We start from the raw sequence: 16581 nt of genomic DNA, 5'->3' as shown, positions 1-16581 counted from the left end.
ACCAGAGACAGAGTGGGGAGCAGAACAGGCCTACTGACGAAGTACACTGCTGAGGAGCAGTGCACGGGTCAGGAGAGGTCTGCCACGCCATGTGGATCACCTTTGGGGCCGGGGATCAACACATACTGAAGTGGCTTTAGCTTCTTAGTGCTGTGCTTTAACCCACTGCGCCACCAGGGAGGGCCACAATGGCCATTATTTTTTTAAGATTTATTTATTTATCTAGAACTGCGATGCACGCCAGAGGTGCAAGGGTGGTGAGAGGATGCACCAGAGACAAAGTGAGGAGCTGAACAGGCAGACTGATGAAGTACACTGCTGAGAGGAGTAGTGGACAAGACAGGAGAAGTCTGCTGCACCATGTAGGTCACCTGTGGGTCATCTCCGGGACTTGGGATAGAACTGGCACTGCAGTGCTGCACTTTAACACATTGGCATCTTCAGGGATGGCCCAAGGTAGTCATTTTAATGATGTTCATTCTCCCGATCCATGGAAATATCTTTCTATTTCTTTGTGTCTTCTTGTATTTCTTTTAACACTGTTTTATAATTTTCTTTGTATAGGCCTTTTACCTCTTTTGTTAGGTGTATTCCCAGGTATTTGCTTCTTTTTGTTTCAATTGAAAAGGGATTTTTTTTCTTTTTTTTTAAATTTCTTCTGATTAGTTGTGTATAGGACGGCTTCTGAATTTTGTATTTTGATTTTATATCCTGCTACCTTACAAACTGGTTGATGGCTTTGATTAGTTTCTCTATGGAGTTTTTAGGGTTTTCCATATAAATATCATATCTTCTGCAAATATAGTTTTACTTCTCCTTTCCCTATTTGGATTCCTTGTATATCTTTTTCCTGTCTTATTGCTCTGGCTAGAACTTCCAATGTTGTGTTGAAGAGCACAACATTGTTTTCTTCCTGATCTTAAAGGAAAGGCTTTCAGCTTTGCTCCATTGAGGATAATATCAGCTGTGGGTTTGTCATGTATGGCTTTTACCGTGTTGAGTTATGTTTCTTCTATTTTGAGGATTTCGAGGGCCTTAAACATAAATGGATGTTGAACTTTGTCAAATGCCTTCTCCACATCTATTGATATGATTATATGGTTTTTATTTTTCTGTTAGTCTATGTAAAGGGTTATGTTAATTGATTTTCTGATGTTGATCCATCCTTGTGCTCCTGGGATAAAGCCCACTTGGTCATGGTGTATTACTCTTTTAATGCATTGTTGGATTCTTTTGGCTAAGATTTTGTTGAGGATTTTTGCATCAGTGTTCATTAGGAAGATTTAGGGAGATTGGTCTGAAGTTTTCTTTTTGCATATTGTCTTTGTTAGGTTTTGGTATTAGTATATTGCTGGTTTCATACAAAGTATTTGGTAATTTTTTCCTTTTTTGATTTTTTGCACCATTTTGTGTAGAATAGGCTTTAATTCTTTTCTGATTGTTCAGTAAAATTCATTTGTAAATCCATCTGGTCCTGGGCTTTTATTTTTGAGGAGGGTTTTAATTGTTCCTTCAGTTTCTTTGCTTGTAATTGACCTGTTTAGTTGTTCTGTTTCTTTTTTGTCTAGCTTTGGATGATTGTAGAGTACTAGGAATTTGTCCTTTTCTGCTAAATTGTTGTATTTATTTGCATATAGTTATTCATATTATTCTTTTATTAATTTCTGCTGTATCTGTTATGATTTCTCCTCCTTCATTTATGATCCAAGTATTTGTGCTTTCTCTTGTTTTTTCTTTGTGACCCTGGCTAGAGGTCTGCCTAAGTTGTTTATTTTTTCAAAGAATCAACTTTTGGTTTCATTGATTTTTTTGGACATTTTCCTAATCCATTTCATTTATTTATGCTTTGACTTCTATTCTTTCCTGTCTTCTACTGGCTTTTGGGTTATTTGTTGTTCTTTTTCCAGTTCTTTAAGTTGGGAGATTAGGTTGTTTCTTTATTTTTGTTTCTTTATGTGAGCCTGTATTGCTGCATATTTTCCTCTTAGAACTGCTTTTAATATAATTATAATAATATAATATTTAAATTATAATTTAAATATAATCCATAAGTTTTGGAGAGTTGTGTCCTCATTGTCATTCTTCTCAAGGTATTTTTAAATTTTTTCCTTGATCTCCTCATTGATCCAGTGGTCCTCCAATAGTGTGGGTTTCAGTCACCACAAGGTAGGTAGGTTTCTTGCCTTCTTTACATGATTTATTTCAACTTTGATCCCTTCATGGTCAGAGAAGATAGTTGGTATAATTTTGATCTTAGGGTATCTATTGGCACTTGTCTTGTGATTCAGTATGTGGTCAGTCCTAGAGAATGATCTGTGTGTATTTGAGAAAAATGTATACTCGTATTTTTTTGGGTGCAGTGTTCTATAGATGTTTATTAGACCCATGATGTCTAGGTCCTTGTTCAGAACCTTAGTGTCCTTGCTTATTTTTTGTTTGGTTGATCTGTCCATTGTTGAGAGTGGCTTATTGAAGTCTCCTACTATGTATGTATGTATGTATTCTCTCTGATATACATTTTCATGGATGACAGCAGTTTCCGGATTATTTTGATGCTCCTTCATTTGGTGCATATATGTTGATGAGTTTTATGTGTTCTTGTTGTATTGTCCCTTGAATCATAATGTAGTGGCCATTTGTGTTACTTTTAACCTTTTTTAGTTTGATTTCTATTTTGTCTGATGTAAGTATAGTTGTTTCTGCCTTTTATTTTGGTCCATTTGCTTGTAAGATTGTCTTCCATCCTTTTACCTTCAATCTGTTGTTTTTTTTTTTTTAAAGATTTCTTTATTTATGCATACAGAACTGGGGTACAGGCCAGAGATGTTGGGGGTGAGAGGACTCACCAGAGACAGAATGGGAAGCAGAACAGGCAGATCGATGAAGTACACTGTTGAGGGGAGCAGCAAGCAGGTCAGGAGAGGTCTGCCGCGCCATGTGGGTCACTTCCCAAGAGGGGGATCGAACTCATGCTGCAGTAACTGCAGACAGCTTCACAGACCTCTGCTTATACCCCATTGTACCACCAGGAAAGGTCCTCAATCCGTTTTTAACTTTTGTAGTTAGATGTCTTCTCTTTTTACTGGGATCTTGAACAACTTAATTTCTTTTTTTTTTTTTAAAGATTTATTTATTTGTGCATACAGAGCTGGGGTACAGGCCAGAGGCTCAGGGGCAGCAAGAGGCTTCACCAGAGACAGAGTGGGGAGCAGAACAGATCTACGAAGTACACTGCTGAGGGGAGCAGCGGGCGGGTCAGGAGAGGTCTGTCACACCATATGGTCACCTCCGGGCAGGCAGGAATTGAACTCATGCGGAAGTGGCTTTAGGTTCTCAGTGCTGCACTTTAACCCGCTGAGCCACCTGGGAGGGCCACAACTTAATTTCTTAAACGTCTTGCTTTCCTCATCCAGACAATAAGAATCTAATAAAACTCTAATAAGACCTATGTTACAGTGCAGATTAAAGGAAAATGAAACTGAAACCACTTTATTAGCAATGATTTGCTGTACACTGTTATTGTTACCATATGTTGTCTATCACTAAGGTAACTATATAAACGTTAATTCACCACTTACAATATTGATAGGTATTACTCAGTCTTTGGGGAGAAAAGCTTATTTTTTCAAGGTTTCTGAAGAAGTGTAATGTGATGTGAGTACTTTGGTATGTGGTAATTCTTACATCTGTGTGTCATTTCCATCTACAGCTAATAAGAGACATGGTTAATGTGTGTGAAACGCATTTGTCCAAACCCAGCCCACCATCTCTTGCCAAGTACCATGCTTTGAGATGCAAAATTGAGCATGTTGAACAGAACACTGAAGAATTTTTCAGGGTTAGAAAAGAAGTATTGCAGAATAATCACAGGTGAGCATAAAAAAAATGTTAGGATCCATCATTATAAAATGGTGTTGCAGATTCTTTTAAAGAGCTACTCTCCACAGTTGCCTAGATAAATTAATCCTATATAACAATTTAAGTACATATTATGACAACTTTCTTCTGTATTTATAATGGGGTTTAGGATTATATTCTGTACTGAAAAACACTATCTACTAGTTACACTCTGATTTCAAGATTACCTTATCTTGCTGATAGTAATTTTTTTTAAACAAAATAACATTTGATTTTGTGTTTTGAAGACAATTTGAAGGTAATTGAAGACCCTATTAAGATTTTAGAACACATGAATATGTGTTTGGCAGCTTATAGAATGAGCGTTCCATGGTATAAAAACAGAGTGGAAAACATGTTAAGAGAGATGACTCTTCTCTCAGTGACATTTGTTTTCATAGTGACAGTGTAACCCTGTTTATCATGCTGATATGCATTCCATAATCTCAGTATTGCCTTACATCCACTAATAGGACTATTTTTTTAATATGACTATTTTTTTAAAGATTTATTAACTTATGCATACAGAACTGGGGTACAGGCCAGAGGTGCAGGGGCGGTGAGAGGATTCACCAGAGACAGGGTAGGGAACAGAACAGGCAGATTGACGAAGTACACTGCTGAGCAGTGGGCTGGTGAAGAGAGGTCTGCCTGCGCCATGAGTTCACTTCCAGGGCGAGGATCAAACGCATGCTTAAGTGGCTTTAGCTTCTTAGAGCTATACTTAAATCCGCTGTGCCACCAGGGTGGGCCCTAATATGACTATTTTTTAAAAAAGAGAAATTAGAATCCACTCAGTGTTTGTAGAAAACATAAAATGGCACAGCTGCTGCTTGGCAGTTCTGCAGTGAATTAAACACAGAGTTATCATATACCCCAGCAGTTCCTCTTCTGACTGTATACCCAGAGGAACCAAAAACAAATATCAAATAATTCTTGAGCATGAATGTTCACAGCAGCATTATTCACAATAGCCAAAAAGTGCAAACAACTGAAATGTCCATCAATGAATAAATTAACAAAATATGGTATGTGCAGTTAATGGTATATTACTCAGCCATTAGATGGAAGGAGATACTGATACTACACAGGGCACCTGGAAAACATTTTGCTGAGTGAAAGAAACCAGACACAAAAGACCACCTATTTTTTTTTTCCAAAGACTTTATTTATTTATTCATACAGAACTGGTGTACAGGCCAGAGGTAGAGGTACAGGTGCAGTGAGAGAATTCACAGAGACAGAGCGGGGAGCAGAACAGGCTGACTGATGAAGTACACTGCTGAGGGGAGCAGCGGGTGGGTCAGGAGAGGTGTGCTGCGCTATGTGGTCACCTCCAGGGCAGGCAGGGATCGAACTCATGTGGAAGTGTCTTTAGCTTCTTAGTGCTGTGCCACCAAGGGAGGGCCCAGTACCACCTATTTTATGCTTTCATTTGAACGAAGTATCTCGAATAGATAGATCCATGGAGGGAGGAGTAGAGTCTGAATGCTAAGTGGATATGGGTTTTTCTTTTGGGATGATGAAATGCTTTGGGACTAGAAAGGGATGGCATAGCATTTTGGATACATACCACTCTTTATACTTCAACATAGTTAATTTTGTGATAATGTAAATTTTACCTCAATAAGTCTTTTGAGGTCTTTGGAAGATTTTGATTTTATATATGATATAAATACATATATTTTTATTTATATATATTTTTACCCTTCCCTAAGTATCTGCTAGATTCTAATATTTATGAAAAAACTAGTAATAGTTAAGGAGGGAAGTAACTTGCTTTCTCCAGAGAGAGAGTTAAAAGGAACAGCTAGATCTTCAATCCTGCTATTCTAGCAGCTAATATCAGGCCCTTGGAAACCTGGGCCTGAAAACCCCCCACCACCACTTTATGTATTAAAGTATTCCTACAACAAAAGGAAGGCCTCTCCCAAGGTAACTCTGCTGTGGTGAAAAATTAGTTTTTCTCCACTTTATTTCACTAGTAATTATTTTTCATGTTTTTTTTTCTTCTAATTTTCATGTTCTTTGCTGAAAGTGCAGGGAATATGTAAAAACATGAAGAAAATTAAATATCACTTCAAATTAAAGATCACCACCAAAGATAGCCCAGAAATAATTTAACTACTGTTAACATTTTGGTGTATAACATATTCCAAATTGAACTGTTGATTCTTCACAGCCAATGATACACTGGTCAGCAAACTCTGAACTGTAATATTTGCTGATTTCTATGGTTTAAACACTCCCACCTTAGTTCATTTCAAGCTACCAAAAGGATTCCACTGAATGTGGAATTGCGAAGACGTGCCTAGTTGGTCCTCATAATTCCTCTGAACCCTGTAACTCTATGCTTGTTAGTAATCCCCCGTGCTTTTCCATGATTCCCTATCTTAGTTACCCACCAGGGCCACTGTCAATTCTTTACCTCATCCCTACATCACCACATTCTCTAAGTTCTGCCCCAGAAATATCATTAGTCCTCCAACTTCTTGCTTACCCTGTTACTGCAGTCTTTAGTTCAGATATTGTTGTTTCCCTGCCCAACCGAGCAGTATTCCTGCTCTCACTCGTGCTCCACCCAGTTAATTTTCCAGTTAGATCTTAACATGTTCAATGACTGTCACTTCCAAAGAAAGGCCTTTCTTGCCTATTCTTTCTCTGAACCTGGTTTCCTTAATATACTTAATATACTTAAAATCAGGTATCAACTTACTGATTTTTATCTTTCTCACTCCATGAAGCTCCATGTTATCTTATTTCCAGTGACTCACAGAATATTTGGGATAGAGAATGAGCTCATTCAAAGTTATATTCTGTATCTAACAAGAAGTGGAATCATACTGTATATTAAATTTTGTAATCTACTTTTAAATTTTACATTTTAAGTTTTACTTCATATCCTTATTTATTTTTTAAAGAGTGATATTTTTATTTTTATGTATTATTTTAAGATATGTTGTTTTATGTGACTCACTGAATCAGTTTCCTAATAATAGACATTTGGGCTGTTTCATGTTTTCTGCTGCTAATCTTTTTTTTTTTTAATTTTGCTTTTAAGTATGAATTCTCAAGGTTTTTCTTCTAATGATTACAGTAAAAGTCCAGTGGATATCCTGCAGGTATTTAGAGTTGGACGAGTAAATGAAACCATAGAGTTTTTGAGCCAGCTTGGCAATGTAAAGTCCTTATTGCATGGATCTCCTGTACGAAGCTTTGTAGGAATCCTATCCCGGTAAGACTTATTTTTCCAAATTTTCATTCTCACAAATGTGAAATGTTTCACTTTCTTTCTTCCTTTTTTTACTATACTACATACGTCTCTTCTGTTAGAATTAGCTAGTTTGCTCTATTCCAGAGACAATTGAACTCTTTAAATTATAATTAAGTATATAAATTTTATATATATACTGTTTATTTGTACTTTAAGTGTAATCTGTGAATAATAATTGCTTCTAAAACACAATATCATACAAAAAGTTATCTATTTCATGGCTTTTTCATGTGTCTTTAATATAAAGATAGTCCAACACTTAGGGAAGATCTAGAAATTATAGTGCCCAGATATGGCACTTCTCTATTAAAATCATACTGTCATTTTGTTTGCTTTGAAGGGCCACACAATATTAGGGCTGAAACTAAGGTTATAATGAGAAGGGAAAATTTGCTTAAACTGGATCTTGATTAAATATCTAAGAAGAAACTTAAAAGATCCATCTGGAAAAGGCTTTAAACTGCTACTGAGGAATCCAAAGACAATTGTACAAATCACAAGGATGCCAGTTTACTTGGAATTAACCTACAAAGTCAATGTTACCATGATCAAAGTACAAGAAAAGTTTGTTTTTGTTTTTTTTTTTTTAAGAAACAAAATGCTGATCCTACAGCATAATTTTAAAAAGCTTGACAGAGTAATTCTGAAAAGAAGGATAATGATGGAGGGCTCAATCGTCAAGTATGAAAAAATATATATTACCAAGCAAACAGTGAGGTGGTATATAAATAGGTGGGCCAACAGAATAAAGACTCCACAAATAAACACAATATTTGAATATTTACCATAGATAAAAGTAACTTTTGTTTCTGTAGAAAAAATATAATTTCTTCAATATTATATATTGGGACATTTATCTAGGAAAATATAAAATGGGACCCTTACCTCATTCTTCACACTTTAATAAACTCTACATGCAACAGATTTGTAAATATTAAAATTTAAATGAAAATGGGAGAATTTAAAAATAATGTTTGAGTAGGGATGGCATTTCTAAGTAGAACTAAAACCCAAAGCCAATAGACAAAATTAATCCATCTCACAATGCACAATTCAAACAATATTTGTTTATATAACAAAATACAGAAGTCTCCTTTTACTGCCTTCCCAGAGTGATAATCATGTTTAACTCTGCTAGATGAGATTCTCTTAATGCTGGAAGTCCAGTGGAACCTGCGTAAGTTTTTGAGCAGGAGGCAGTTGGAACCAGTATTGCACTTAAAGATTGTTCCTTTGGGCACAGGTGGGTCTGCCTAAAGGAAGCAGAAGCCTTGAGGCAGGAAAATTGGCTGACTACCTGGGGTTGGACAAGACAGTGAAGAGAAACTAAATACACTTAGTATGTTTTAATGTCACCTGGAACTCCCTGTTGATGCTATTTATGTATTATTTTTAATTAATATAATTTTTTTTAAAAGATTTATTTATTTATGCATACAAGAACTGAGATACAGGCCAGAGGTGCAGGAGCATAAGAGAATTCACCAGAGACAGGGTAGGGAGCAGAATAGGCAGATGTACTGGAATACACTGCTGAGGGGAGCAGTGGTGATTCAGGAAAGATCTGCTGCACCCTGTGGGTCACCTCCCTGGCCAGGGATAGAACTCATGCCACAGTGGCTGTAGATAGCTTCATAATGCTGTACCTTAACTCGTTGTGCCATCAGGGAGGGAGGATCCAATATATTCATTTTTTCAGCTTCATTGGGCTATAATGGACAAAAATTGCATATATCTAGGTTGTAAAACTGATTTTTTTAAAAGATGTGATACATTAACAAACAATGAACACATGCAGCACTGCATAGAGTTATACTCTTTTGCTTTTGTGATGAGAAAACAAAACCTAGTCTCTTAGCATATTTCGCGTATAAGATATAGTATAGTTGACTATAATTAACATGTTGCTCATTAGCTCTCCAATGCTTATTTATCTTATAACTGAAAATTTGTACCCTTTGACCAACATCTTCCCAACTCCTAGAAAACCATCTTTCTACTCTTGATTGTCTGAATATGACTTTTTAAGATTCTACATGTAAGTGAGGTCATATAGTGTTTGTCTCTCAGTATCTAGTTTTTTCCACGTAACTTAATGTGCTTAAATGACACCTGTCTCTGTTGAAATTATGAGGTTGTAAATGAGTTCTTTTTTCCTAGCAAATGATTATAATGGCCTTTTCTTTTTAGTGGGTTACTTCTACCCAAAACAGTTGAAGATCGTGGGATAAAAAGAACAGACATTGGAAATCTTGGGAGTGGAATGTATTTCAGTGATTCATTTAGGTTTGTATGTTATGTTCTTATTCATGTTACTCATATCCAAAACCCATAAATCATTATTGAGTACTTTGTATTTTCCTCTTTTTGCTTGGTAAGTGATTTCTCACCCAAGAAAAGGATCATTGAAAGCAGTTTACTATGAAAACTTGTCTTTTGTGGTGGATATTTGGGAAAATTATATTTGAAATTGTTTTTTATTTTGCTATCTTAAGAACTTTTACTTTTTTAAAAGTATATTATTTTCTCACATCATGGATAACACCAAAAGACAGTAAATATATATAGTCTAGTGTCACACAGTTATTTGTCCTTTCCATATCCTTTCTAAACAATTTATTAATATGTACATATATAGTTAATAGTAAATGTACAGGGCCCTCCCTGGTGGCGCAGCAGGTTAAAGCACAGCACTGAGAAGCTAAAGCCACTTCAGCATGAGTTCAATCCCTGCCCTCAAGGTGACCCACATGGCACAGTATACCTCTCCTGACCTGTCCGCTGCTCCCCTCAGCATTGTACTTCATCAGTCAGCCTGTTCTGCTCCCACTCTGTCTCTGGTAATTCCTTTCACTGCCCCTGCACCTCTGGTCTATACCCCAGTTGTATATGCATAAATGAATAAACTTTTAAAAAAAAGTAAATGTACTCATTTATATATTTACAGTTGTACACATGCATGTGTATGTATGTGACTCTGTATGCCTGAGTAATATTTTATCTTTAATATCCTTATTAATATTTAAATTTCTCCTCTTCATGCATTATCAAATGCATGGCCTGGCCAGGCTATTTCAAGTACATTGTCTTAAACCTCACAATTGGTAAACCTTACAATTTCATTTTGTGAAAAGAAACAGTATGGTGGAAGCTAAGTAACTTGGGTAAGGACTCAGATCTAGATCTAGATGTAAGTTATATCTAGCGGTAACCTTTGTTCAGACCCAGGACCAATGATAACTATATAGGATATTCAGAGAGTTCCTACAAATCAGTGAGAAAAAGATAATCTAATACGCAAGTGGGAAAAAGATATGGACAGGAACCTAATGGAACCTAATGGAAACATGTATGGACAGTACCATTTGAAAAGATTAGTATTTAAGAACATACAAATCAAACTATAATAATATTTTATACCTATCAACAAAAAACAATTGAACATCCCCAGGTGTTGCTAAGTTTCTAGAAATATCTGAACTCTCAAACACTATTGGTAAGTGTATAAATTGATAAGCCTTCTTGAAAAAGCTATAGCATTATCTGGCATTATCTGAAGAGCATAGTTGATAGTAGGATTTAGGAGTCCTGTGATTGATTAATTATTCTCAAGTCTTGGCTGCACATTGTATTTTACTTTCTTTACTTCTTTTCTTTTTGTGTGTGTGGGAAAGGCAAAGAGGAAGAAAAATCACTTTCCATCCTGGTTATGGTGAACTGCGCAGCTCATGGGGAGTTTTCAGGGACATTTGGGGATACCTAACCATATACCTTCAGTTGTGTCAACAAGCTGCACACTTTAATTATCTGGGACAGTTTTAAACACTACCAGTGCTGATATCACCCCCAGCGCAATTAAATCAGTGTATCTAGGGGTAAGGCTTAGTCACCTATAATTTTTATACTGTCTGAATAATTATAATTTGCTACTGAGATATAATATGCTACTGAGATATGTAAGCTCTTTATAGGGAAGGCACTCATAGAGGGGAACATAGGGATAGGAAAACATAGAAACAGGGAGGACAGAACAAAGAGTTGGCAGTCAACACTTATATTTTGGTCTGGATCTTAGGAAAAATAGATACATGTTCCAAAAATGTTGCTTCTAAAGATGTCCTGTCATAGCAAGCTGGTTATTAAAGCTGTTGATTTCTGCAGGAAATTGAAAAAAAATCTCTCATTTGTCATTTGAAATTTTTGTCTTTCTGTTTGGATTCAGAAGGCTTCATGAGAATACAGTGTTTGTTGTATCCTTTGCCCAGGTCTTCTTACTTGGTATTTGTTGTTTACTGAACTTTATTTTTTTTTTTAAGATTTATTTGTTTATGCATACAAAGCTGGGATATAGGCCAGAAGTACAGGGGCAGTGAGTGGCTTCACCAGAGACAGTGGGGAGCAGAACAGGCTGATTGACAAGAGTACTGTGCTGAGGGAAGCAGTGTCGGGAGAGGTCTGCCGCACCATGTGGATCACAACCGGGGCTGGGAATCGAAATCACACTGAAGCAGCTGCAGCTAGCTTGCAGTGCTGTGTCCTAATCCATTGTGCCACCAGAGAGGGCCCTGTTTACCTGAACTTTAGTGCCAAAAGTTAAATCTTTATTCATACTTTTTCTCAATTAATAAGGTGGGATTTTTTTCTTTCTCTGTCCTCACTTCGGTATAACAATGTGTGTATATTTTGGGGGAACTCATTCCTTCCCAGGTGTAAAGTACTCTGAGCACTATCTAGCACAACATAAGGCAATAAAGTGGACCCTTGACAACATGGTTTTGAATTGCATGGTTCCATTTATACTTAAATATTCTTATAAACAGATGACATAAATTTATGGTATTGATAAATACATTGTATTACTGTAAATGAACTTTTTCTCCTTCATGACTTGCTTTTTTTTAATGTCTAACTTGTTTTTTAGTTGTATCATTTTTTGAGATAACAATTCACAGTAATATATATGATTTAGGGGACTAGGTTTATAACTCAACACCTGTAATTCTTCACCATAATTCAGATGGCCCCTTCCCCTCTTTCTTCTTCACCTCCACACTCCCCCTCTAGTAACTGCAGTTATATAGTCAGATTTCTGGAGTTTGTATTGGTTTGCTTTTGATTGTTCTTTTTGTGTTTATTTATATTCCACATATGAGCAAAATAATCCAGTATTTATCTCCTTATTTCACTCAGCATAAGCCTTTCCATTTCTATCCATGTTGTCACAAATGGCAAGGTTTCATCTTACTTTTTTATGGCTGAATAGGGTTCCATAGTGTTATATACAATATCTTAATCCATTCATCTTTTCTTGGGCACTTACATTGTTTCCATAAATTGACTGTTGTAAACAGTGCTATAGTGAATAGGAGTGCATAAAACCCTTCAAATTAATGTTTTTCCATTTTTTGGCTAGATTCTGGGGAGTGAAATTGCTGGATTGCATGGTAGATCCATTTTTAGTATTTTGAGGAAATTTTATACTATTTTCCATAAGGGCTAGACTAGTCTATATAGTGTAGACTTTTTTCCTCCACATCTTCACCAGCACTTATACTGGTCTTCTAGGTGGAAATGAATTTTGGTTTTGATTTGTGTCTCACTGATGTAAGTGATGGTGAGCAGTTTTCATATGTCTGTTCGCCATCTGTATATCTTCTTTGGAAAAATGTCATTAGCTCTTCTACCCCTTTTTTGATTGGGTGATTTTTCTCCTTTAATTGAGTTTTATGAGTTATTGGTAGATATTAAGCCCTGTTGAATGTATGACATGCATATATTTATTTCCATTCGGTGTAGTATCTCTTTATTTTAATGATAGTTTTTTTGTCATGCAGAAGTTTTTAAATTTTTTATGTAGTCCCATTTGTTTATTCTTGCTTTGTTTCTCTTGCATTTGAATCAAGTACCCCAAAACATCTTTTCTTCTGTGATTTCCAGTCTTACATCCAAGTCTTTAATAGATTCTGAGCTAATTTTTGTATATGATGTAAGAGCGGTCTACTTTGATTTTTTTGGCATATGACTGTCCAATTTTCCCAGTGTCATTTGCTGAATAGACTTCCCTTTCCATGGTACACTCATGGCTCCTTTGTCATAGATTAATTGGAAATATAAAGGTGGATTTATTTCTGAACCATCAGTTCTATTCCATTAGTCCGTATGTCTATTCTTATTGCAATAACCAAATTGTTTTGATTACTATAACTTCGTGGTATATGTGAAACTTGATTTTCTTTATAACATTTTCTTTCTCTAGCTTCATTTTAAAAATACAGTGTGTAATATGTATGATATTTAAAATGTGTGTTAATTGACTATGTTATCAACAAGACTCTTGACAAGAGACTATATAGTAACTATGCTATAGTATATACAACTCTCTCTACAACTGTACTATAGTATAACATTTATAGAGATCCTCAACTGCATGGGGAGTCATCACCCATAACTCCTGTGCTTTTCAAGGGTCAACTGTATAGTGTTGTTACATAAAATGTTTAAATATGTAAACAAATAATAAATTTCTAAATTGAATTTTCAGAGATATTTCAGTAACCGCAAATTTCAGAACAATCTATCCACAAAATCTTTTATACACTATTTCCTACATATGTAATGAAATCATATTGCCATGTAACGAAATTACAAACATGTGCTTATTTTCTTTCACATGCAGTGCAAGTATTAAGTACTCACACCCAGGAGAGATAGAAGGCAGTAGACTCTTGGTCATCTGTGATGTAAGCCTTGGGAAGTGCATGGACTTACACAAGAAAGATTTCTCCTTGACAGAAGCACCACTAGGTTATGACAGTGTACATGGGGTTCGAGGAACAGCCACAATCACCACAGACTTTGAGGTATTAATATCAAGAAACAGGCAGAGACACCTGTTTTTATTAAATAGAGTTGTTTAAATAATCACTGTATATGCATTTCTGAATTCAGTGCTTTTCTAAATTAGTAAACATTAAATTCTACTTTTATGAAAACATTTGCCTGTAAAGAGTGAGGTTTTTTGCCAACTATTAATTTCTGTTTCTCTAGGATGATGAATTTGTTGTCTATAAAACTAATCAGGTTAAAATGAAATATATAGTCAAATTTTGTGTACCTGGAGATGAAATAAAGGCGTTTCATCCTTGTAATAATACTGAATTAGAAGAATACAAATCTGAGTCTTCAAGTTTTTCAAAGGTTGAAGGTAAGACAATTTTCTTGAATTTTGTCTTATGTCATATTGATTCAACTCAGACATATTTTCAGTGGAATTTATGTTCATACTAGGTATTTTTGCCTCATATGTATTTTGCTTTTTTAAATTCTGTAAAAATAAAAATGAGGGTGCTTAAGTGAGGTTAAATGATTTTAAAATTACATATTACTTCATTAACGTACCTAAGTTGAGCTTGTCCAACCTCAGGATATACAATACTAAAACTCACTGAACCATTTAAGTTGTCAAGTGCAGAAAATAAAATGGGAGTTGGCAGTATCAACAGTAGACATAGCTATGGAACCAGAAAGTTTAATGTGTCAATGCCACTTACCAGGCTTTGCAATCTTAAACAAATGTTTATAACTTTTCCAGGTTTCAGTTTTTCTCAGATGGGATGAGACCAGTGTCTTAATAAGTAAAGGAAGTCCAAAAATTGTAATAATGTAGTTATAAATATATGAGAGGATGATAGCTTCTCAGAAAATCATAAGGAAAAAACCACTATAATATGAGTCAATAGCATTGTAAAAATACATTAATGATTTCAACCATGATTGGGCTCTTTTTTATCAAAAATGTATTATTTCATCTATGTTCAAAAAGGTGACTTTTTTTCCTTTGGGTATTATTGAATGAAATGTATAGCAGGAGATTATATATAAGTCTATAACCATATCTGTATATTTGTCTCACCCAGTATAGTATGTGAACACTCTTCCAGATGCTACTTTGGGATTTTGGCTTAGTCTTTCTTGAATTGAAAGTCTAGTGAGCCTCATGTTGTTCAAACAATGTATTTGTGGCACAATATATAATAAGAACTGATTAATTCAAAATGAAAAATCAGGAGATGCAGATACCTAGATCCATGCTTAAGCTGTACTTACTTAGATGTTCTTAAGACTTTAATGTACTTGAATATATATTAAAATATGTCTTTCAAGTAACAGCATGACTCTTGGATTTCAAGATGATACCCCAAGTTTTTCAATTAAAAAAACAGTCTCTGTTCATACTTACTTGGGTTTGCTTACTTTTCATAGTTGACTACTAAAAACTGTAACATGCTTTTTTCCCAAAATAAAACATAAAAGGAAGAAATTATTCCTTCCTTTGGATTATAGTAACAAAAATATACCGTGCATTGGTAGGTTCAAAAGCTAATATTAAGATGCCTCCCTGGTGGCACAAGCGGTTAAAGTGCAGTGCTATGAAGCTGTCTGCAGCCACTACGTGAGTTTGATCCCTAGCCAAGGAGCTGACCCACATAGCACAGCAGACTTCTCTCACCCACCACTCCCCTCGGCAGTGTGTTTCAGTTGATCTCCACTATGCCCGGTGAATCCTCTCACCCCCAGCACCTCTAGCCTGTATTCCAGTTCCTGTATGCATATATAAATAAATATTTTAAAAATATAAAAGCTAACATTGATATTTTTAATATGTAGATTATCAATTACCAGACAGCGAACCTGAAAGCAACATCAAGGCTGGCCTTCAGGATACCTCTGGAAATTTGGTTCCTCTTGAAGATGTTCACATCAAGGGGAAAATAATAGACTTTGTAGCCCAGGTATGCTTTTTGTGGTTCATAGTACTTAAACTGAATAGATATAAATCATAAGTGAGAATTTGACTACAGATACATAAACTAAACAGAACAGGCATTTCTAAAATATTTATTCTTTGAACACCTACTACAGGCCAGGTACTGTATACAGCAATAAACAATATGAAAACTCTGCCCTCATAGACGATGCATTGTGTTTGGTGACTAGGCAATAAACATGATAAATAAAATATAGACTATGTTAGATGGTTATTGGTGCTAACTGGAAAATGATAACAGGGAGGGATAGGAGCTGTATAAGAGGAAGGGGTTTGAACTTCTTGATAAGATGGCTAAGTAAGATCACATAAAAAAGCGAAATCTGAGCATAGACATGTAAAGAGTATGGGGCAATCACCTTGTCCATGGTATGGTAGGGGTGAAAGCTTAACTAACATAAGTTCAATAGAGACAGAAGAAAAGAAAAAAAGAAATTGCAGACAGGAGAGAAAATGAGATAGTACCTGTAGAGAAGTTGGATCAGAGTATTTTCCATTTTCTTTCAAAGTCTTATAAATCAAACCATGTATGTAAGTCAGTACAGGAGAGAAAAACTGATTATCCATGAAAAGGGAAACTTGC

The 16581-nt window shown here is 35.5% G+C and overlaps 1 protein-coding gene across 1 annotated transcript in view; it reads left to right on the top strand.

The window, feature by feature from the left end:
* Window positions 1-16581, top strand: part of PARP4 (poly (ADP-ribose) polymerase family, member 4) — a 116601-nt gene that overhangs the window by 33120 nt on the left and 66900 nt on the right. The window contains exons 10-15 of the mRNA XM_004680362.2: window positions 3710-3870; window positions 6995-7132; window positions 9362-9457; window positions 13848-14031; window positions 14219-14375; window positions 15839-15963. Of these exons, the coding sequence (XP_004680419.1) occupies window positions 3710-3870; window positions 6995-7132; window positions 9362-9457; window positions 13848-14031; window positions 14219-14375; window positions 15839-15963 (861 nt within the window). The remainder of the gene's footprint in view (window positions 1-3709; window positions 3871-6994; window positions 7133-9361; window positions 9458-13847; window positions 14032-14218; window positions 14376-15838; window positions 15964-16581) is intronic.

This window comes from Condylura cristata, unplaced genomic scaffold, assembly GCF_000260355.1.
Source record: "Condylura cristata isolate star-nosed mole 26May11 unplaced genomic scaffold, ConCri1.0 scaffold00010, whole genome shotgun sequence".
In the NCBI taxonomy this organism is placed as follows: Eukaryota; Metazoa; Chordata; class Mammalia; order Eulipotyphla; family Talpidae; genus Condylura; species Condylura cristata.
Note: the sequence above shows the minus strand (reverse complement) of the source record. Positions and strands in the feature narration are given on the sequence as shown.